At 40.5% G+C, this 21,634-nt stretch overlaps 1 protein-coding gene across 5 annotated transcripts in view; it reads left to right on the forward strand.

Moving 5' to 3' along the window:
* The window catches only part of Ankrd13a (ankyrin repeat domain 13A), a 36,831-nt gene extending 15,475 nt beyond the window's left edge, over positions 1-21,356 (forward strand). For 2 of the 5 annotated variants that reach the window (XM_063225846.1, XM_063225843.1), the window contains 12 exons: positions 789-834; positions 3,232-3,375; positions 4,011-4,200; positions 8,306-8,372; positions 9,585-9,744; positions 10,723-10,784; positions 11,597-11,730; positions 12,398-12,555; positions 13,333-13,446; positions 16,523-16,683; positions 18,649-18,716; positions 19,341-21,356. In XM_063225846.1, the coding sequence (XP_063081916.1) occupies positions 789-834; positions 3,232-3,375; positions 4,011-4,200; positions 8,306-8,372; positions 9,585-9,744; positions 10,723-10,784; positions 11,597-11,730; positions 12,398-12,555; positions 13,333-13,446; positions 16,523-16,683; positions 18,649-18,716; positions 19,341-19,536 (1,500 nt within the window). In that variant the 3' untranslated portion in view covers positions 19,537-21,356. The remainder of the gene's footprint in view (positions 1-788; positions 835-3,231; positions 3,376-4,010; positions 4,201-8,305; positions 8,373-9,584; positions 9,745-10,722; positions 10,785-11,596; positions 11,731-12,397; positions 12,556-13,332; positions 13,447-16,522; positions 16,684-18,648; positions 18,717-19,340) is intronic. The other 3 variants (XM_063225845.1, XM_013141905.3, XM_003477925.5) reach the window with 3 other exon arrangements.
* The last annotated feature ends 278 nt before the right edge of the window (positions 21,357-21,634 follow it).

Below are 21,634 nucleotides of genomic sequence, written 5' to 3' on the forward strand. Positions count from 1 at the left end.
TTTTCTCCTGAGATAGGGGCTTACTAAGTTGCCCAGTCTGGGCTTGAACTTGAGATTTCCCTGCCTCAGCCTCCTAGCGTGCTGGGATACAGGTATGCACCCCCATACCCACTGTGTACCAGCCTTTCGTGAAAGTCCTTTCAGTTCATCACTGAAATTCTGGCCGGTTTCACTCCAGGGTAGATTTCCGGCTTTCCTGCTTTGTGCTTCTGTAGAAACCACAGCAAATCCTTGGGGCTGCGAGGGAACAAAACAGCTGGTAGAATAAAACTTCAAAAAAGCCAACTTCTAAAAGTTTAAAAGAAATTTGGGGCAAATTCTTGTTAACTATAAGAAAAATTCAATTCCTAGGACATGATGTCCTGCGGACTCAGTTTTGACGGCCCAGTGAATATGCAGGACTTCCCAGCTCACAGTGAGAGTCCCACAGAATAGACGGACTGATGTTCCTTCACTCTGTGGAAAGCAGACCGTGACCTCCCTGGGTAGCAGCACCAAGCCCATCTTCCAAGGCTTACATTTCTGTCACTTTTAGGGACCTTTCTGAGCTTCCAAATCCTATTCTATTCCTTTTCAACCTCATCACTTTCTGTTAACTTCCTATCTAGATATATTTTATTTCAAGGTAAAATAACTGCTTACATATAAAATAAGTATCTATTTAGTGGATTGGTACTTTGTTTCCTCTTATTTTCTCTGTTTTCCCTTAATTTTTTAAAAAGCCGTATTCATCCTTTCTCTGTATATGTTAATATCGCAAGTAGGTTAACCCTCTGTCTGTCCTTCAGGCTCCAGACTTCTATGTGCAGATGAAATGGGAGTTCACCAGCTGGGGTGAGTGGATGTAGCCTTGTAATTTGTTTCTGTTTCCAGATTTACTTAGCCTACATATAAGTTTATTTTGCTTTGTAAAAGTTTTGTGTATTTTTAAAAAAAAGTCTAGATCTAGGAAATGCAAAGAGAAAAATGAAGACAAACAAAATTAAAGCCACTTCCTGGCTCACTTTGTTTTCCTTCGGTCTTTCTCCCCAGGCATTGCCCCACCTGTATAAATACACTGTGTGGACAGTTTTGTCGACTTATCCATTTCATTAGTTCTTTTTTTTTTTTTTGTCTTTTTCGTTTGTATCGGTACCAGGGATTGAACTCACGACTGCCTGCTTGCAAGGCAGGCGCTTATGCCGCTGAGCTAAATCCCCAGCCCCGATTTCATTAGTTCTTATGTTTTGGTTTTTTTGAGACAGGGTCTTGCTATTTAGTGCAGGCTGGCCTGGAGCTCACTTATGTAGCGGTCTATCCTTGGACTCATAGCAGCCCTCTTGCCTCAGCCTCCCAAGTGCTAGGATTATAGACATGAACCAGCACACCTGGCTTTGTGGGCTCGAGTAATCTCCTTTCTCGGCCTCCTGAGTAGCTGAAGAATATAAGCCATATCACCATGCCTGGCCGTCTTATTATTTTAAATATTTTTATATTTTAAATATTATTTTTAGGGTTGAGGATATAGCTCAGCAGTGCAAGCACTTGCCTGATAAGTGCGAAGTCATGAGTTTGATCCCTGGTACAAAAAAAAAAAAAAGGATTTGTTTCTTAAATATTACTTTAACTTTTTTATTTTAAAGAGAATAAAACAGAGCAAAGAAGATCAGAACAAAATAATGCAAACAACACAGAACTTCAATATAAGACAACAGGAAATCAGCAGTGGCTACCAACATGTCTCTTTTTTCTTTGAAATAGTTGTCCATATTGTCACACACAATGAATTTAAACAAGACAAAATAGTATAAAACTGATCAAAACAAAAGAATGAAAGCATTACAGGCCTTCAAACCAGACAATAGGGCCGGGGATTCAGCTCAGTGGCATAAGCACCTGCCTTGCAAACTCATGGTCATGAGTTTGATCCCTGGTACAAAAAAAAACAGACAATAGAAAAATCAACAATGGCCACCATAATGTGTCTTAAATGTTATTTTAAATGTTCCTTTAAATTGCTAAAATCTTAGGAAGCAGACTTATAACTTGCCCATTTCCTTATGGGATTCAGTTTGATTCTTTCAAATTTGTTATTTTGGGGAAGATGAGGCAAATATAAGAATAGCTTGTTTTTTACAAAATGGATATATGTCTCCAAAGTGTTATATAATATATTTTCATACATGGTCTACTTTTCCTTGTCAGCCAGTTAACAGTAACACCTAGCTCCCAGAGCGTCAGCCATTCTTATTTATGGACTTCTGTTTTCAGGCAAGAAGTCATATTCATAATGGAATACTTGGCCAGACACATAGCTCAGCGGCATAAGCGCCTGCTTGGCAAGCACGAGGTCATGAATTTTATCCCCAAAACAACAAAAATACAAAAAGCCCCCACATAATGGAATACCTAATTAAATGAAGTAAGAACTATAAAAAAGAACATTACATTTTTTCTGAGAAAATAAGGAGTTCTTTTCTAATGCAAATAGTCGCTCTGAATTCAGGTTTTGTTGGAAAGTAGGATCTTGTAGACATTTGATATTCTCAGTGGTGGATATAACAATAAGCCATATGGCAAGAATAGCACACGTGAATGAGAAAGGCCAGATGGCAAACGCTCAGTGCCCTCATGGGGATCAATAAGTGGGTTCTGTTCAGGATCCAGAATACTCTTGAGAAATTCATTTAGATAAATTGAACAGAAGGTCCACTTTTTGAAATGTATTTATTTGATGCTGAGAATGAAACTCAGGGCCTTAAGCATGTCAAGCCCACACTGTACCACTGAGACATATATGTAGCTCCTCCATTTTAATTTTATTTATTTGTTTGTTTACCTTTTTGAGATAAGGTTTCACTATGCAGTTTGGGCTGGCCTTGAACTCAAAGGGATCCTCCTGCTTCAGCCTCCTGAGGCAGGAGGGATTGTAGATGTACACTATCACCCTGACTTCTCCACTTTTCTTTTCTTTCTTTCTTTCTTTTTTTTTTTTTTTTGTACCAGGGATCAAATTCGACCTCATGCTTGCCAGGCAGGCACTGTGCCGCTGACGTGTATCCCTGGCCCCTCCGTTTTTATTATTTAGGGTGGCTTCCTGTATTGTAAGTGTGTGAGCCGAGTGTGGGAGTCCAGCTGTGTTTGATAGTCACAGTCTTGCCACCCTCCTCCTCTTCAAGTCAGAATTCTGAGTTCCGGCCTGGGTTCTGCTTGGCCTGGGGTTTTTCTTAGTTATGCACTTCTCTCCTCCAGTGCCCTTGGTTTCCAGAATATGCCCAAATGATGTCTGTCGAATTTGGAAAAGTGGCGCCAAACTGCGTGTTGATATCACATTGCTGGGATTTGAAAATATGAGCTGGATAAGAGGGAGGCGTAGTTTTATATTTAAAGGAGAAGGTGAGTGGATTCCATTGTTGTAATCACAGTTTAAACTACATTACAGAGTGAATGTTAACCAACAAAATGGTTTCACATTCACGCACCTTATCTGACTGATCCTGTCTGGGGTATTTGTTTTTGGTTATTCATACTAGTTTTTCAGCCCTATCCCTGTCTTAGTTTTTGTCTGGTTAATTGTCTTGCACATTTCATTTACCATCCAACACTGCCACCCTTGTGACAGGTGAGACGGCTTATGTTCCTTATGTTCCTGAGCCTTTGAACACAAGCCTCTGTCATAGATTTCTTTATGTTCCCTCTGTAATTAGGCATGATCCTCCAAATGGAGGACAAGAAATGATATTGCTCACCTCGTGAAGTAGGTACATTAACTCTATAATATATGTTATAAGGGTTATAGAAAAATATGTTGCTAATAAAGAATGCAGTTTGTTTTTAAAAATCTGCATCTTTGGGAAACATGAGGTTTAGAAACCTAGCTATATAAGCCCTTTGGAAATAGGAAATCAATAGTAAATAATACTCTAGCTTTTATCAGCCAGTATCCAGAAGCAAAGCTGTGAAAGGTGAATGGTGCGTTTTAACACGGGAAACTTACTTGTTTGTGTGTCTTCCTTGCGTTATGCTAACAGACAATTGGGCAGAGTTGATGGAAGTCAACCACGATGATAAAGTGGTCACTACGGAACATTTTGATCTTTCCCAAGAAATGGAGCGCCTCACACTGGACTTGATGAAGCCAAAGAGCAGGGAAGTTGAGAGGCGGCTCACAAACCCAGTCATTAACACCAGCCTTGATACTAAAAATATTGCTTTTGAAAGGTATGAATGTAGACTCCAGGTTTTAATGTCTATTCCCTGTCCTGACATCTTGAGTGATATGTATATGTTAACCAGAAATTATGGTGGATTAGGATTTCTTTCTACTGTTACATAAACACTAGTGGGTTTTAAGATTTATCTCTAACCAAATATAAACCATAGATGATGTCTTACATTGGCTATCGTTTTTATAGAGTATTGGTTAAACCTTGAATAAATGTCTTCATGTTTTTTAATATGGGCCCTATCTAGTGTATTTTATCCTTGTTATGGCATTTTTGGACCCACAATACTCCTTAGCCACAAACTGTAGAGCTATTAGTTTCTAGAAGCAAGAATTAACTCTGTATTGAATTTGGTTGTATTAATATTAACCAGTAAAATTTGTTCTTACTATATAATTAGATATGGTTCTTTCTCCCACTTATGAGGTCTAATAGTTCAGAACAAACATGTGGGGGATTCAGTTTTGTTCCAGACTGTGTGAGGAGAATTCTGTACCTGGATTAACCCAGATGGGAACACTATCTGGATATTACACAGGGGCTGTGGGGGGCCTTCAAGTGTCAGGAATGTAGAAGTTTTCATAAGATTTCTGTAATGGAACACACTGAACTGGGGGAATCCATAATTGTCCTTAGTATTTGCCTAGGATGTCACATCTAGCTCTCTGTAAACCAAGTAGCATAAACTGAGCTGACATGGACACTGTTATCCTGAATTTAGAAATTCTTTTTCTCTTCATGAATATGCTGTCATCTTTTAAAATTTTTCTTTTCTTTATTTTTGAGGTAAAATTAGTTTTTAAAAGCCTGAGAAGGGCCAGGGATTTAGCTCCGTGGTACAATGACTACGTGGCAAGTGCAAGGTCCTGAGTTCAATTCTCAGTACCTGAAAAATAAAAAAAATGAAAACCTGAGAAGCTGGCTGTAGTGGAACACACCTGTAATCCCAGGACTCTGGAAGGCTGAGGAAGGAGGATTAAAACTTTGAGCCTAGCCTGAGCAATTTAGCAAGTCCCTATCTAAAACAAAAATGAAACAGAGAGAGGGCTGGGAATGTAGCTCGTGCAAAAGCCTTGAGTTTTCCTCATTAGTATAGTGGTGGAAAAAAAAAAAAGCCTTGAGTTTAATTCCCACTAACAAAACAAACAAAAAACTAACACCACCACCAACAAAAAATACTTTGACATTTCTGTTCAGTCAAACATGTAACTTAAGTGGCCTTTTCTTCTAAGTGGAATTAGGTATGTGTTAGTAACAGGAGGAAAAAGCAAACCCCACAGCCGGTGTGGTGTCCAGAGGCTGCTTCTACTTAGATAGGAACAGTAAGGTTCCCTGTTGCAGGGAGGTCCTCTCTCCAGCCTCCTCCCACCAGTCTTAGCAGTTGACAGCTGTTGTCCTGCAGGGACAATAAGGTTTAGGTGCCTTTACCTGGAAGAGTCTTGGGATGGTATCTCCAGGCATCAGCACAGCCTCTGCAGACGGAGTGAACACCTTTAGCTTAGGGCTCTCTGTAGCACAGGAGGTAGAGAAGGCAGCCCGCTCACTGCCTGAGATGAGGTGAGGGGAGAGTGGGAGAGGCCACGCACCAGCAGCACAGCTCTGGTTTTGGGCACATGCTTGATTGCTCTGGTTTCTGGTTCCTTAGTGGAAAGAAAACACATGAGTGTCTCAAAATGAAGACTCTAAAGTCTGTGACTTTGTTACGCAAAGAGACATTGTTCCCTAAGTAGTTCATTAGCAGAGTTGCTAGTCATTGTTTGCTAGTAAGTGTGCCAGTTACTGTTTTTACCCAGTGGAGTGCAGATGGGATAGCACATTCCATTTGCACTGAGGATGAAAGGATATTGTGTATTTGCACGGTCATAGAATTTTCAAAAAGTTACAGTTAACTCTCCTTTTGCAGTTGACAGTAGGCTGCTGAATGTGAATTTCTGGAAGACAACTTTTTTTTTTTACGATCAGAATTAAATGTGTAATCAGAGTGAGCTTGACTTTCATCTAGCAAGGATTTGAGCAGCCTTGAATGTGAGGATGTTTGTACAACATGTGTGCGCAGCTGCTTCTAACAAGATACGAGCATTTCTTTGACTGAATGTGGGAAGAGTGGCTTTCTCCTGTTCATCATAGTTGCTTTTGTCCATTTCTTCCAGTCTGTTACTCAGAACTTGATACTTGCAATTACTACCCTTCCCTGATGATCTTCTATGATCGTCTGGTCATCAGTGTATACTTTGTGATTACACTTTAAGCTTTTCTCTTCGAAAGATTATGCTCCATTTATCTGAAATCAAACATTCTCTGCCATTTCAGACCTTTTCTCCAATTTGTGTGGCAGTTGCCCCTGCATAGTACCTGCCAAGTAGCCTTGGGAGACAGGTAGAGGTGAAAATGTGCAGGAGGAAGCTTGCTGTTCTGTCACCCTTAGATGGCAGTACATGCAGCGTCACTCGGGGGCCAATGGCTTGTTAAAATATTGGTTTTTAAAACAGGGTGTAGACACTCTGAGTTTACTAACTAAACTGCTCTGAGTGGCTATGCAAAGGACAGCAGGAGCCAGGATTGTGATAAGGTAGATGTAGATGACTGAAGAGTCTGTTGGGTCCTTGGGAGAACAACAAAGCTTCGTTTTCAGTGTGTAGGAAAGACAGAGTGGAACAGATTTGTCATATGTTGGTCCCTCAGAGGATCAAATGCCAGAAAACAAAAGGGGCTTAATGCGAAGACAAGGAATTGAGGATTGAATTAGTTAGCTACAAGGAATATCTCTATTTTCAATTGATGGATAGGTGGGGTCTGTGCCTTATTAATCAGTAAGTTTTTGGTGAGGCCCTGTTTTAGCTTTCAGCCCTGTAGCTGTTAATTATTTTGCTTCTGCAGTGTAAATTATCATTTGGTGTAATCTCTTTAAGATTTTGCCTTTTCCATGGCAGTGGGTCCTGTTGTTTGAATTGTAGATAATGAAGAGGAAGATTAAAGCTCTGGTTCCCTCTTTCTCTCACAGGTTAAAAATTACACATAAAGTTCATTATGTCTCATCTAGATTAATTTCATTAACCAAATTCTGTTAGAAAGGAAGCAAAGCATTTAGAAACACAAAATGTAAATGAGTGTTTTTGTAACTTTGCTAACCTGCCAGTGTTCCCTGAGCTTCTTTATGACATCTGCCTTCACTCAGGGGTCAGAACAGAAGGCAGGCTTTTGCCCTTTACAGGGCTGACAAGAGCTAGGATGTGATGTCCTAGACAAAGGACAGGGCTGGGCAGGGCTCCCCTTAGAGTGGTAGCTTTTCCCAGGGAAAGTTCTTTGAAACGAATCAGAACCTCTTGGCTGTTCTTGAGTCCTAAAAATATTTTTTCCAGAAATATGTAGAGTTAAATTAACGGGCCTTGTGGGCACAAAACCAATGTTGCAGCTGCCATTGGAAAGCTGCGTTACTTTAAAAGCAGTTCCATAGACTGGAATCAGCAGCTGGGTTGAAAAATCATTTTAATATCATTTCTCCCTATTGCACTAAACTTGGTAAAATGTATGAATCACAAGCCATTCTGCAGGCTTTAATAGCTTATCCTGGCAGACACAGTGAGGAATTCCTGTTCTATCCCCTTTTGTTCTGAAGAGGAAAATACCCTGCCTCATTGTTCTGAGGATTGCTGGATGGAGATATGGCTGCTTATAGGAACTGAGCATCTGATACCCATGCCCACAGTTTAGATAACCCAGATCAGTGCTCTGGTGATACCTCCTGGATGCCTCCTTGTGGTGAACCTTTGGAGGCTGGTCATCTTCACTCACTTAACTTTAGGACAGCTGTCCAATAAATGTCACTACCCTTGTCCCTGATGCTGGCAGTTTTTATAAAGAAGCCAAGAATGGAGACTTTCTGTGCCTGGAATGAGGCAAACTGATTAACTGTGGGAGGAGGGTGGGAGATGTTTAAGCCATCTGTCAATTGGTAGCATCCTTTTGTGGACAATAGTAGGACCATGATTTCCAAGTGTCCTTCACTAACTTAAGGTGGGGGAAAAATTGTAAAGGCTGCAGGAATAAATCTGAATGGCATATTGTACATGTAGAAATTTGTGGTGTTCACTTTTTATCAGAACTAAATCCGGATTCTGGGGCTGGAGGACAGATAAAGCAGAAGTTGTTAATGGTTACGAAGCAAAGGTAAAAGGAAACTCTTAAAATAAGATTTAATATAGCTATTAGCTTCTATGCAAATGAGGAGTCTGTTCAGATTTTTTTTCATGCATCTGTGCCATGAAGCTCCCCTGGGGAATAAGTATTGTCTAATGTGTGTCTCACTTGGATGTTTTATCTTATTTGACTTTCAAAAAATAGGATAGCTGTTCTGAGGAGGTCTTTAGTGGTGCCATAGAGAAGCAATGTTGTAGAAAGAAATAAGTACAAAGAGACAAAGTAGCTAAAGTAGAAAGAAAAAAGAAAGGGTTAGATTTAGCATGCTTGTTAATTTTTTTTTATAACTTGAATGGCTTTAAGAATATGTATATAGTTGCTTTTGTATAACATTTTTTTTGTTTAACTCTTAAGTTTTTTTTTTAAATCAGCCAAATTGTAACCAATAGATTCACAGCCCATTTACATGACATCAGTGAATTTAAAACATTGCTGTCATAGTGGAGATGACTGTGTAGTAACCTGGCATTTTGTCAGCTGGACATCTGTTTGCTGACCTTTCCTGAGTCTTGCAGTACAGCAGGGATGGATGGCTTGCAGGGTCCTTGGGTGAGCAGAGCTCACATCATGCTCAGCAAATGCATTTAGAAACATTACTGCTAGTGCTGAGTATGTTTTCTGCAGCTTTCAACATTGGGAATCCACATATGGCATAAACAGTTAATTCTCTGTTAACTGTTGTATTTAACTTTCAGATCACTGTATTCCTTTCAGATCACTGTATTTCAGATGATCTCTTCTGGCAATTATAATAGTTTTTTTTTTTTTTTTGCCAGTAGACCCAACATCTTTTCAATAGTGACTTGCTGGTTTTCTCTCAACCTTACAGGTGTAGAGAACCTGTGTTCATTCCTTCTCCTTCTGTCCAGCAGGTGGCTGTCTGAATTAGTACTATTAGAAGATTATCACAGATGAGTGGAAGTACTGGAGACAGGGTTGGGTCTTCTAGTGCAATAGGAACCCAGGTGGGAAACCTACCGAGTATTTGTTTGAGACCATTTAGCAACAAGAAGGGCAACTAGGCAGATGCAGCCTGTCACTGTTAGCTGCTCGGCATTAAACTGCTGATATATTTCTGTTTGTGTATTTCCTCTAAAGGATTCTAATGATTGTTAACCATTTCTCATTTTTATTTTGCTGGATATTTTTCTTTCTTTCTTTCTTTCTTTTTTTTTGCTTCAGCATTCTTGCTCGTGCTGTGCTTACTTTTTGAGTTTTGATTCCCTGTGTCACTGTTTTCTTTTGCACACATCTCTCAAGGTTTACACAGTAAACAATGTGAGTGTGATAACCAAAATACGCACAGAGCATCTTACTGAGGAGGAAAAAAAGAGATACAAAGGTAATCACTACTGCCTCCCACCTCTATTTTTCTTTTCTTTTTTTGTCTTCTATATTTTTAGTCTATAGAGAGGCTTTGTTTGCACTGTTAAGTTTTGGATAATGTGGTTGGGACATGCTAATCCTAACCCTAACTTCTTATGATAAAGATTTCCCTAGACTGATTTATTCTTGGAGTGTTTCCCCATAGTTGGGTTCAGCTATAATTAAAAGCATTTATGAGGGCTTGTTTATTTGTTCTAATGAACAATTGTTACATTCAACCAAGAAAGCTGATATGAATATTGGAAAACATTATCATTAGAATGAGTGATTCAGTCTAAATTATTGTGATAAAAGATTGGAATGGAACTTAGGCTCTGAGCCAAAACGTTGCCAGTACATAGTGGCCATAGCCTGGCTCTGTCAGCTTTGTGGCCTTGTGAAAGTAGGGACCCGCTGTGCCTCAGTTTCCTCAGCAGTAAAATGGAGGTGATTACAGTGTTTTTCTTAGTGTAACTGAGAGAATTAGAGGAGTTGCCACATGTAAACCTCTTGAATAGTGCTTACAGCCTGTGGTAACCACTAGCACCATTGCAACTGTTACTGCAGCTCCAGCTGACAGACAAGGGAACTGAGCTCAGCACACACAGCAGTGAAGGGCCAAGACGAGATAAGCATAGAGACCTGGCTCACTCCTAAATTTAGACTCTGCAATTCTGTTTGAGGTTTTTTGTTTTGTTTTGTTTTATCCTAGGTGCATAGCCTTAAATCTGTTTGAGTTTTTATAATTGTTCCTCTATTGTTCTATAATTGTTCCTAATAAACAGTATTTATAAGGAATAAATTAGATTTTGTGGATAATTTTATCAGCCTGTCTCTAAAAGGATTTTCTAGTATAATTAGCTTGGATCACTAATTTTAAAAATATGATAAGGAACTTTTCAATAGCAACAAGTAAGATGCCATATGAGACATTCAACTTTTCTCCCATCTGTAGCGGACAGGAACCCACTGGAATCTCTGCTGGGAACTGTGGAACATCAGTTTGGTGCTCAAGGGGTAAGTTGGAACCACGTTCTTATAGTGCAGTGTAATGAAGAGAATGAACTTTTGTGTCCTTCTGATAGCGCTTACGTGTGTCAGAAGAAGGCCACTGTATCAGAAAAGTTAGAAAACTCTCAAGTTGAAATTTTATAATCTTGCCAGAGATTTAGCTCAGTGGCTTAAGCACCTGCCTGGCAAGCGCAAGGTCGTGAGTTCAGTCCCTGGTACCAAAACAACAAACAAAAAGGAAATTTGATACTCTTTTGGAAGAGAATTAGTTGAGTAAGTGTGAAAATAAAGATTTTAGAAAGAGGATTGCTTATGAAAGTCAAATGAGATCCCAATAAACTAGAGATCTCTCTGTAAACATGAAACTTAAAAAGAATTCAGGACTCTGTATTGTAACAGAGCACTTGAACATTTTTTTACTTGATCCCTATTATAACTATATGCTCTTGGCACAAAGGATGAGGTCAGGAAAATGAAATTTCTTTCCCAGTGTCTAAGGTAGACAATGACAAGAGGTAGAACTTAAATCCAAGTTTAAATCTCACACTTTCAAATTTCTATTTTTTCCATAAACGGGATAAAAAGCAAAGGAGAGTGGAGAAGTATTTTTCAGTGAGAAAATGCATTACACTTGCCATGTGGCTTTGTAACAACTTTTTAGATGTGCTTGCTCCATGCAATAACTTATTTTAAAGAGTTAGTGATTAGAACCTCCTGATCTATAGCTGGTTAACATGTCTACCTCAGAGACCAAGTGCCATAGGCCTCCACTTGTGAGCATCATTTGCCACTTCTGACTCTCCTGAGTTCTGGCTCAGCAGGACCTCACCACGGAGTTTGCTACCGCAAACAACCCGACAGCCATCACGCCTGATGAGTACTTCGATGAAGACTTTGATCTGAAAGACAGAGACATCGGGAGGCCAAAAGAGCTGACAATTAGAACACAAAAGTAAGAGACAGTTGGTTGTTATTTTTCAATTTACGGATTATTTCAGAAGTTATGGGGCTGGGGATTTAGCTCAGCGGCGTAAGTACCTGCCTTGCAAGCAGGCGGTCCCTGAGAGGAAAAAGACAAAAAAAAAAAAAAAAAAGAAGTTATGCTGCTAGGGTCAGTCATTCCCGCCCCTTTCCCCCTTTTGGGTATTGGGAGTTGAACTCAGGACCTTGCACTTGCCAGCTGAGCTACCTCCCCAGTCCCCCTCTGCCCCTTTCTTTAAGAAGAATTTTTAAATTACTTTATCTGATGAAAGCCACAGTAGATTGTCTTTCTGATTAACCCTTTTCAAATAGTATATAGATGAGATATAAGAATTCTTTTTTATTTTGGTTCCTTTACCACCAAGAAGTCTTGACCAATCAAATGAAATGATTTCGGTCAGCTGTCAGTTTCTGTTTCCTGTCAGTTAATGCTGTCTCGGGGGTAGGCTGTAATCCAGGCCATTTATCCAGTTGCCAGATTTCAGGCTGATCTGAATTTCTTGTGTCAGTCCTTTAATCGTTCTTAATTAAGAGATACAGTAATGTGAACTTGTATGGAGTAAGGAGGCTGGTGTTAGCCAGCCCTCCCCCATAGCAAGAGTCTACAGTCCCTGTCTTTTCTTGGTCTAACCCTGCAGGTTTAAAGCAACGCTGTGGATGTGTGAAGAGTTTCCCCTCTCCCTTGTGGAGCAGGTCATTCCCATAATTGACCTCATGGCTCGAACTAGTGCTCATTTTGCAAGACTGAGAGATTTCATCAAACTGGAATTCCCACCTGGATTTCCTGTCAAAATAGGTACCATTAAATAAAACATAGCAGCAGTACAAGTTGTGCTCATTGCTCTGGGCAACAGAAGTGCAGCTCATGAGGCACAAGGTATCATACAATAAACACAGTGGAAGAGATCAGAATTATCCTCTGATTTGATTTAAAGGAGTATCATGATCTTCATTTGTTTTGCATATCAAAATTGAGAGATCTCCAGCCATGAGTTCTGTCTATAGATGGTGCTGACAGGATAAAAAAAGCATGAAAGTATGACATATTCATTGCTTTAATGTCAAACCTTACCCGAGTAAAACTTCAGTTAGATAATTATTTAAAGAAGCCAGTTGGGGCTGGGGATTTAGCTCAGCGGCATAAGTACCTGCCTTGCAAGCAGGCAGTCGTGAGTTCGATCCCCAGTACCGATAAAAATGAAAAAAAGACAAAAAAATTTTTTTTAAAAAAATAAAGAAGCCAGTTGACATCAATATCTTTTGATATATAAAGTTACAAACCAGTATTGCTGTTTTGTTATTTATGAGAAATTTTAATTTTGAATAGTTGTATGTTTGTGACACTTGAATCCAGGCTCAAACACTTAGTTACTGTGATCTGAAAGAAAAGGCTTATGTCTGAATTTGCATCTCAGCTCTCCCTTTTCTCCACTGAGGGACATGAGGAGGAGTAAATTAAGTCATACTGATCAAAAGTGTTTGGCATAGCATCAGCTTAGTAAGCACTCAGTAAATGATTACTATTATTATTGTTCTTAGTAAAGCTTATTTATAAAAGCTTTTATTTTGTTAGAAATTCCCTTATTTCATGTCTTAAATGCACGGATTACATTTGGAAATGTTAATGGCTGCAGTACTGCTGAAGAAACTGTATCTCAGAACGTGGAAGGGACCCAGGCTGATTCAGGTAAAAAACAAAAAAGTTGAGCTTTGTGACTTAACACTAACAATTTATATATTCAATCATTATGCTAATTTTCTAGTTTGAAATTGGGAATCTTTATGAAGTAAGTTTTTGTGTTAGATAAGAAAAGTTTAGATTAAATGAGAAAACAACTTGTAGAATCTGTGGTGTCACTTGTATTAGAAAGCATATTCTTATAAATCTGCTCTACTGAATGTAATGTACATGTACTCAAATGGTCTAATTTTAACTGCAATAGGGCAATGCATTTTAACAAACAGATGCATCTGTCAAAACACCTTCACAGTCAAGACAGCATTTCTAGATGCCTCCAAATTTCTTCATGTTCCTTTGCTATCCATCCAGTCATATATTTGGATTCCACTGTAGTGGATTTATTTTCTAGCAATCAGTACATTGCACTATAACAGATTTTTGCATACTTCTGGTAGTTTTTTTATACAGTCCTTAAGATTTCCTATTTACATAATTATGTGATCTGTAAGTCAATACAATTTTAACTCTTCCTTGGAAGTTATATGAGCCCTTTATTTTTCTTGCTATATTATTCTGTTTAGGACATCAACTATAGTGTTGAATGGGAGTAGGAAGAATGAATGTCATTGCCTTGTTCCTGACTTTGATTTTTTTTGGTGGTGCTGGGATTGAACCCAGGGCCATCTCATACATACTGGCCAAGTGCTCTACCACTGAGCTGTATCTCTGTCCTCTCATTCCTGATTTTACGTTTCATCATTAAGTATGGTGTTAGATATAGATTCTTTATAAATGTCCTTCATTATATTGAGGAGTCTCTTCCTCCATGCTCCTAGTTTGTTGAATTTTTTCTTTTTGGTTTTTCTTTTGTGATGCTGGAGATCAAATCCATTGTTGGGAGTTTTTAACATTTTTAATTTTTTTTTTTTTTTTTTTTTTTTTTGGTACTGGGAATCAAACTCAGGACGTTGTACTTGCCAGGCAGGCACTTGTTAAGTATTAATTTTTATCCACTGGTTTTTATATGAGTACAAGATGGTAATGATAGTTTTCTTCCTTTCAGTTTACCAGTATGATGAATTAAAAAGTAATACTTTAGTGTATGTGAATTAAAACTTCAAATAAAAAAATTAGAGTTGCTGGGCATGATGGCACACACCTGTAATCCTAGTGCTTGGGAGGCTGAGGCAGGGGGATCACTAAAAGTTTGAGGCCAGCCTGGGCTACAAAGTGAGTTCTAGTAAGACCCTGTTTCAGAAAAACCAAAAGAAAAAAATTAGAATCAACAATAATACAAAATTTTGCAACAGCAAGCAGAAACACTGAAACAACACCCAGGATTTGGAGGCAGATTTATTTAACATGGAACATGCACTGATAGGGAATCAATTATCCCACAAAATGTCAGGCCCCAAAGGCTCAGGGAGCAAGGTTTTTATGGGGTTTGTTGCAACGGGTAAGTACAGAGGTAGAGTACTTGGCTGTCTTTGATTTGTGCTTACCATATGCAGCATAGTGACCACCTGTGCATCACAGTGACCAGCGCTTTCTGTGAGACAGAAGTAACAGGAACTGTTACCTGGGCAACTAGCAGACTGACTGCCAGGCATTTTCTGTTACAACTTTACACCCCAATGTGGCAAGAAAGTTGGATAGTACTATACACTCATGAGTTGTATAGCAAAGGAACATTCATCTGCTCTTAGTTGGAAAAGTAATTGGTATAATTTCTTGAAAAAAATTGGCATTAAAGACATGTGCATCCTATAGCCTAGCAATTTCTAGGTTTGTACCCCAAGAAATGTATGCATGGAAGTATAAGGAGACCCCAATAATATATAGTAACATTGTTCATGATAGCAACAGTCTGGGAAGTGGCCACATGTCCTGAGATCATAAATCTACTAATTGTTTTACATTAATACAATAAAATAATTTGCAGTAGTAAAAATACCCTAGTGTATCAGAATTGGTAAATCTCAAAAACAAAACCAAAAAATCTAATTTGAAGAGTAAATTCCCTACAAGTCCATTTATGTAAAGTTACAAAATAGCTAAACACTTTTCAGTCTGTGCACGTGTGGCAAAATTCCAGGGAAGAGCTAGATAGTAAAACCAATATTCTTAATTAGGTGTTTGTCTGTGGAGAAACAGAAGGGAGATACTGGTAAGAAGGGGTGTGGTATTGGTAATGTTTTGTGTGTTTGCCTAGAAGAAAGATACAGAGACATTTTATTATTACTGTATTTTAAGTGTGAAGATATGTTGTATGCTTAAATATTTACTATATTTTATAATAGAAGGGAAAGATTGGTGTGTGACTGTGTGTGTAGGCACATACATACTCACCCACATCAGTACACACCCGTGTATGTCAGTCTTCAGAGAATACAAATAAGCACTAGCTATCTTTGGTGTTTGGAAATGGATTTGTCTTAGGGAGAGAAATCTTCATTTTTCATTTTATGACCTTATATTTTTGACTATGTTGTGTTTTTTCACTAAGAAAATCAAGGCACCAAGAAGGAAACCTATATTCTGGTACCTTTTACTGTGTGGATTATTCTCAGAATTTCCTCACATAATACGACTATAACCACTTTGATTTTTTTTCTTGGACATGAGGAATTGAACCCAGAGCATATTATCACTGAGCTACATTTCCAGACTTTTTTTATTTTAAGACAAGTTCACGCTAAATTACCCGGGGATACCTCAAACTTGCAGTCTTTCTGCCTAAGCCTCCCCAGCAGCTGGATTTATGGATACGTGCCAGGCTGGTTTGCAGCCAGCTTGGGAATATCTTGAGATCCTGTGTCACAGAGGTGGCGAGGAAATAGCCACCTATTTGGGGATGTAGCTCAGTGTTACAGCATTTGTGTATCATGCAGTAGACCAGTGGGGGTGACCCTATGGCGCACGTGCTGCAGCCGGCTCTTTGTAGCATTGAAAGCTCTAAAAGGTTCGCCATCACTGTACTAGACCCTAGGTTCAATTTCCAGCACTACCCGCCCTCCCCAAAAATGTTGAAAGTGAAAATGTATTTTACTTAGGTCAGACCCTGTTGTCTTCTGTGCTTCAGCTTCCCAGCTCACAAACTTTGAGGTTGATCAATCTGTGTTTGAAATTCCTGAGTCTTACCATATTCAAGACAATGGAAGAAATGTGCATTTGCAAGATGAAGATTATGAGATAATGCAGTTTGCCATCCAGCAGAGCCTGTTGGAGTCCAGCAGGAACCAAGTATGTCTGTTAGAGTAAACAGCAGGGCTTGGGAAGTGCCACCCTCTGCTTTGGCCTGCTTGGTGCATTCATGGTATCTACATAGATCATTTTATGTTTTATGAACCTGGACTCTTAACAAAAGCTTACTGTATTGAGACCACCTGCATAACCCCAGCCAGCGTCATTCACAAAGTGTCTCAGACAGACCTTCTTTTCCTTATGTTCACCAATGCAGCTAATAATTGTGTATTTTTTGAGATGTGCTTTATCTTTTTTTTTTTTTTTTTTGTCTTTTTTCGTTTTTATTGGTACCAGGGATCGAACTTACAACTGCCTGCTTGCAAGGCAGGCGCTTATGCTGCTGAGCTAAATCCCCAGCCCATCATTTTCTAATACTAAAGTAGATTTCAGGCTAATTTACACCATGAAGATTTTCCTAAATATTACAAATGTTAGTGGTCTTAGAGGAAGGTAGTGCTGTGGACTTTAGCTCCCTCCTCCCCAGTGAAGACCAGACATCATGTGAGATGCAAATGGTTATTGATTCTCTGTGAAATTTTTTTTTTTTTTGAGATAGGGTCTCACTGTGTAGTTCAGGCTGACCTTGAATTTACTATGTAGCCTAGGCTGGCCTTGAACTTGCAGCAATCCTCCTGTCTCAACTGCCCAAGTGCTGTCCTCTTGTCTCAGCCTCCCAATTGCTGAGATTACAAGCATACACCACCATATCCAGCTTGTAAAAATTGTATAAATTCTGTTCTTCAAATGTGGTATTTCATTGCAAGGACTATCATCTTCTTAAACTAAGTGTCTCCCAAAATGTAGAGCTAAGACAGGACACACCTGGGCAGTTGCCTTTTGATGTCCTAAATGGTTGTCCTTATAGACCCCACCTGGCTACAACAGTCTGAGGCTTGAGGTCCTCTTCCTCACCATATACCTCTCCTGTCCCCTTCCTTCTGGGCACTCAGCTCTACTCCAGTGTGTCTGGTCTGCTTTCTCCACCTCTGGTGTCCTTGGTGCCTGCTGTCCATTTCTTTGGTCACTAGTTTCCTCCTCCGCTGCTCATTCTGTAGGTGTTCACAGAATGTCAAATTCGCTGGTGAGGCAGGCCCAGGCCTTCCTTCATGGGACGGCCAGGGTTTGAGGATAGCACCCACCTTCCAATATTGCCACTCTCAAGCTTCTTACCTTCCAGTTTTACCCTTAAGTCTCAGGGCTTGGGTAATGAGAGTCACCTTCCCACTCTCAGACCTGTGCCGTTCCCGAGGCTGCTGGCCCGAAGGCCCTACACATGTTCCCTTTGTGCTTCCCCAGACATCACCGTCAGCCCAGTGCTCTCCCTTTCCCATGAAGTGAGCTTATCTTATTCCTCCACATCTGTGTAAACCTTGCAGACCATAAGTTTTGACAAGGTGAGTAGTCAAAGTTTAAGATGACGAACCCTGAATCATTTTACTCCCCGAGGTTAGCTGTTCTTAGCAGTGATTAGGTGTGAAGCAGGTGTTGGCCGTGAGTTAGGGTGTATCCTACACACCCTAGACCAGTGGTAGCGAACCTACAGCATATGTGCCGCAGCAGGCTGTTGGTTATTACTGGAAGCTCTAGAAGGTTTGCCATCACTGCCCTATACCAAATATGACCTGAAATTTAGGGGTCATGTTAAAGGTAACCCAGGTGCCTATTAGTTGGTGTGTTTGTTAGTTTGATGTTTTGTGACAAGTGTTGCTATGTAGTTCAGGCTGGCCTTGAACTCACTACATAACCCAGGGTGGCCAGCTGTGATCCTCCTTTCGCAGCCTGCCAAGTGCTGGGATTACAGGTGTGCAACACCATGCCCAGCTCCTAAGTCCCTATTAGTGTTTTGCACAGCAATGTCAATAATATGCATGTGGATGTTCATTTTGTCCTTGCTGGTTTCATTTCTGTATCAGTGTGGCAACAGTGTCATCTATTCATGTGTATCACTTTCCTTTTCACTAGGAACTTTCAGGACCAGCTTCGAATGGAGGGATCAGCCCAACGCACAGCTATGAAGCCCAGTATGAGAGGTAACTGATATGACTTTTGATGATGTGGCTCTCGTCAAACTGAGGTTGAAACGGCCACTTAATACAAGGGCAGATGTAAGTGGTTGGCCCTCCTGCTCCCTCCGGTGGCAGCTACCCATTAAGCTGGCTCTAATCTTGACAGTGTGTGTCCAGGAGTGGTGACGGAAGTGCTGCATGTGGGAGAACAGCTGATGAAGAACCCAGGTTTGACCTTTCGGCTTGCAGCCTCAGTACTGATTAGATCTCTGAACGTTGTTTTTCACACACATGCAGCACCTACCCCCCTCTCCCCAGGGTAGATGGTATTGTGCCTGGCACAGTGTGCATTTGGTAAGCAGTGAAGACGTGCAGTTATTAGAGCCAGCTACAGTAATGCACACCTGTAATCCAGCACTCAAGAGGCTGAGGCGGGAGGGGCACCACAAGCTCAAGGCTAGCCTAAGCCACACAGACTCTGTTTCGAAAGAAAGAAAAAGAAAGAAAGAGAAAGAAAGAAAGAGAGAGAGAAAGAAAGAGAGAAAGAAAGAACAAGGAAAAGAAAAAAAGAAAAATAGAAAATGCAGTTGTGCTGTCACCATGATGCCAATAGTAACGACTGTTTGTTTCTTCCTGTTTTCCAACCAGGGCAATCCAGGAGAGCCTCCTCACCAGCACCGAAGGTCTGTGCCCGGGTACCCTGAGTGAGACAGGCCGTTTTGACAGTGATTTGCAGCTGGCCATTGAGCTCTCTGCCAAAGAGCTGGAAGAGCGGGAGCTCCGGCTGCAGGAGGAGGAGGCTGAGCTCCGGCAAGTCTTACAGCTGTCACTCACTGAGAAGTAGACTTTTCTGCCCACAGGCTGCACAAAGCAGAGGCCCTGGGCTGCACACGAGTGCTATGTCAACTGAAGCCCTGGAACTGAGGGCCTACCCTTGGTGCCGCCGGCAGCTGCCCCTTCTTTCCACAGAGGTGCAAGACCAGGGACTCCCAGGCCCATCCAGATGCTCCCGAGAATGGAGAAGAGGGGCCTGGCAGGTCCCATCTCCAGGCTCAGGGGAGGAGAGCATCATCCATAGCTGTATAGGCTTGCAGGTCACATTTTTATTACCAGCTTTAGACGAAAACCCCAATGCCCGCAGGTTTATAGGTACATTTTTATCAAGGAGATACAAGACAAGTTATTGCAGAGTCAGGGTGCTTTTATATACAAGAGCAGCAGCAGCAGCAGCAGCCTTTGTAGAATGGTTTAGAATTTAAGACCTTGTACTGTTCACCAAAGAAATGGTTGTGCCGATCTACTCTTTATTTTTACCTTTATATAGGGTTTCTAGAACATTGTCATTATTCCTCCTCCACCGCCACCTTATTCCACCTTATTCCATTCCTCCCCTCCCCAGCTGCAGTTAAAGAGGAGATATATACAGGATCTATTTTAGATTGTGGTTAACTATTTGCATCAAATTAAGATATACAGATGACCACGGATGTTGCCTTAGCCTTAAAAAAATTATTAATCGTTTTAAACCACCTCACTATATATTGAGAGTCCCAATTTGAATCTGTAGAGGCAGTTCCTCTGAGAGCAGGATCCTCCAGGCTGAACGTAAGGCAGCTAGTTCTGTCCCCAAAGGAATAGCCAGGGGAACCCATGGCTTGTTCTTCAAGTGGGCAAGCTGGCTGTGACACTGAACCAAACCAAACCTGTGTTCAGCACCTGCTCCGGTGAAGGATCTCTGTGAAGGAGCCCAGGAAGACCTGGCTGCGTGTTCCGGTTTCACATGAGAGAAAGGGGTGGATTTGCAATTAGAAAGGGAACTAACATGGAGCTCAGTGGCACTTCATTCAAAAGGGAAAAAGATAGTCCATGTTGCTTTTTAGAGTTCAAATCAACATCTTTCTGGATAAATATATTTTTTAACAGAATCTTTTTATTATTTTTAAAAGATAAAAGTAACTATTCCCATCAGTAGCAATACGAGGTTATACATTTTAACCAGATTTTCTCAGGCCTTTTTTGGATACCTTTAGTAGTTGACTATTTTGTCTAACCCTCCTGTAAATACTTAGTACATAACCGACCCCTGGGAACACAGCGAGGGTACCTCGTACTCATTCCCATAGGCTGCACTGAAATAACCTGGTAAATGATCTCCTCTGTTTCACACCTGTTTCCTGTTAACACTTCTTTTGGGATAGGGAGAGAAACATAAACTACTGTCCCAGTTAATGTCTGTATCATACAGTTAGTGTTACCAGTAAACATTCTTAGACACAAAGAACTGTGCTTTTAATTCCACATAGCCATCTGCCTTTTTTTTTTTGTCATGGTCTGACCAAAATTCTTCTGTATACAAGCGGCCAGTATAGGCAAAAACCACATTTTTATATGCAGCTTGGCGTTTTGTTTACTTGGCATTTACTATGAGTGAGGTCCCTTGGGAATGGCTGCAGGTAGGCCACAATGTTTACTCACTAAGGTAAATCATAGGGAACTTCTGTGTTTGCATTCCATTGTTCTGCTTCCTGAGGCCTGTGACTTCGTCCCAGGAAGTTACTCAAAAAGGGACTGACCATCATGTCAACCTGTCACAGCATTTTTCATCTGTTCTCTCTTAAAATGCAAATAAAGACTGCTTCCCTAGAGGGTGCTCTATATACCGTATCCTGGACAGTGAGTCATGTTTCTTTGCACATTTTCTAGTTACAAGTGCCAGCACGTTGCTCAGTTGTATGTAGTTACGAGTGGCATATTCGCATTAGCTACCTGCCCAGGTTACACAGTACACATCGCGCAACTTGTTCCAGTGTCCGGTGTTGGGCTGCTGATGACACCTCTGCAGATGTGCGCCCCGTCAGCTCTGCGCTCTCCTTTGAAGCCAAGGTGCTTTATGAGGCTGTTCTTACACACCCAGATGATGAGGGCTTACAAACTCACCCTAA

This window comes from Cavia porcellus, unplaced genomic scaffold, assembly GCF_034190915.1.
Source record: "Cavia porcellus strain 051 isolate PalLab524CR breed Dunkin Hartley unplaced genomic scaffold, mCavPor4.1 scaffold_16, whole genome shotgun sequence".
Classification (NCBI taxonomy): domain Eukaryota; kingdom Metazoa; phylum Chordata; class Mammalia; order Rodentia; family Caviidae; genus Cavia; species Cavia porcellus.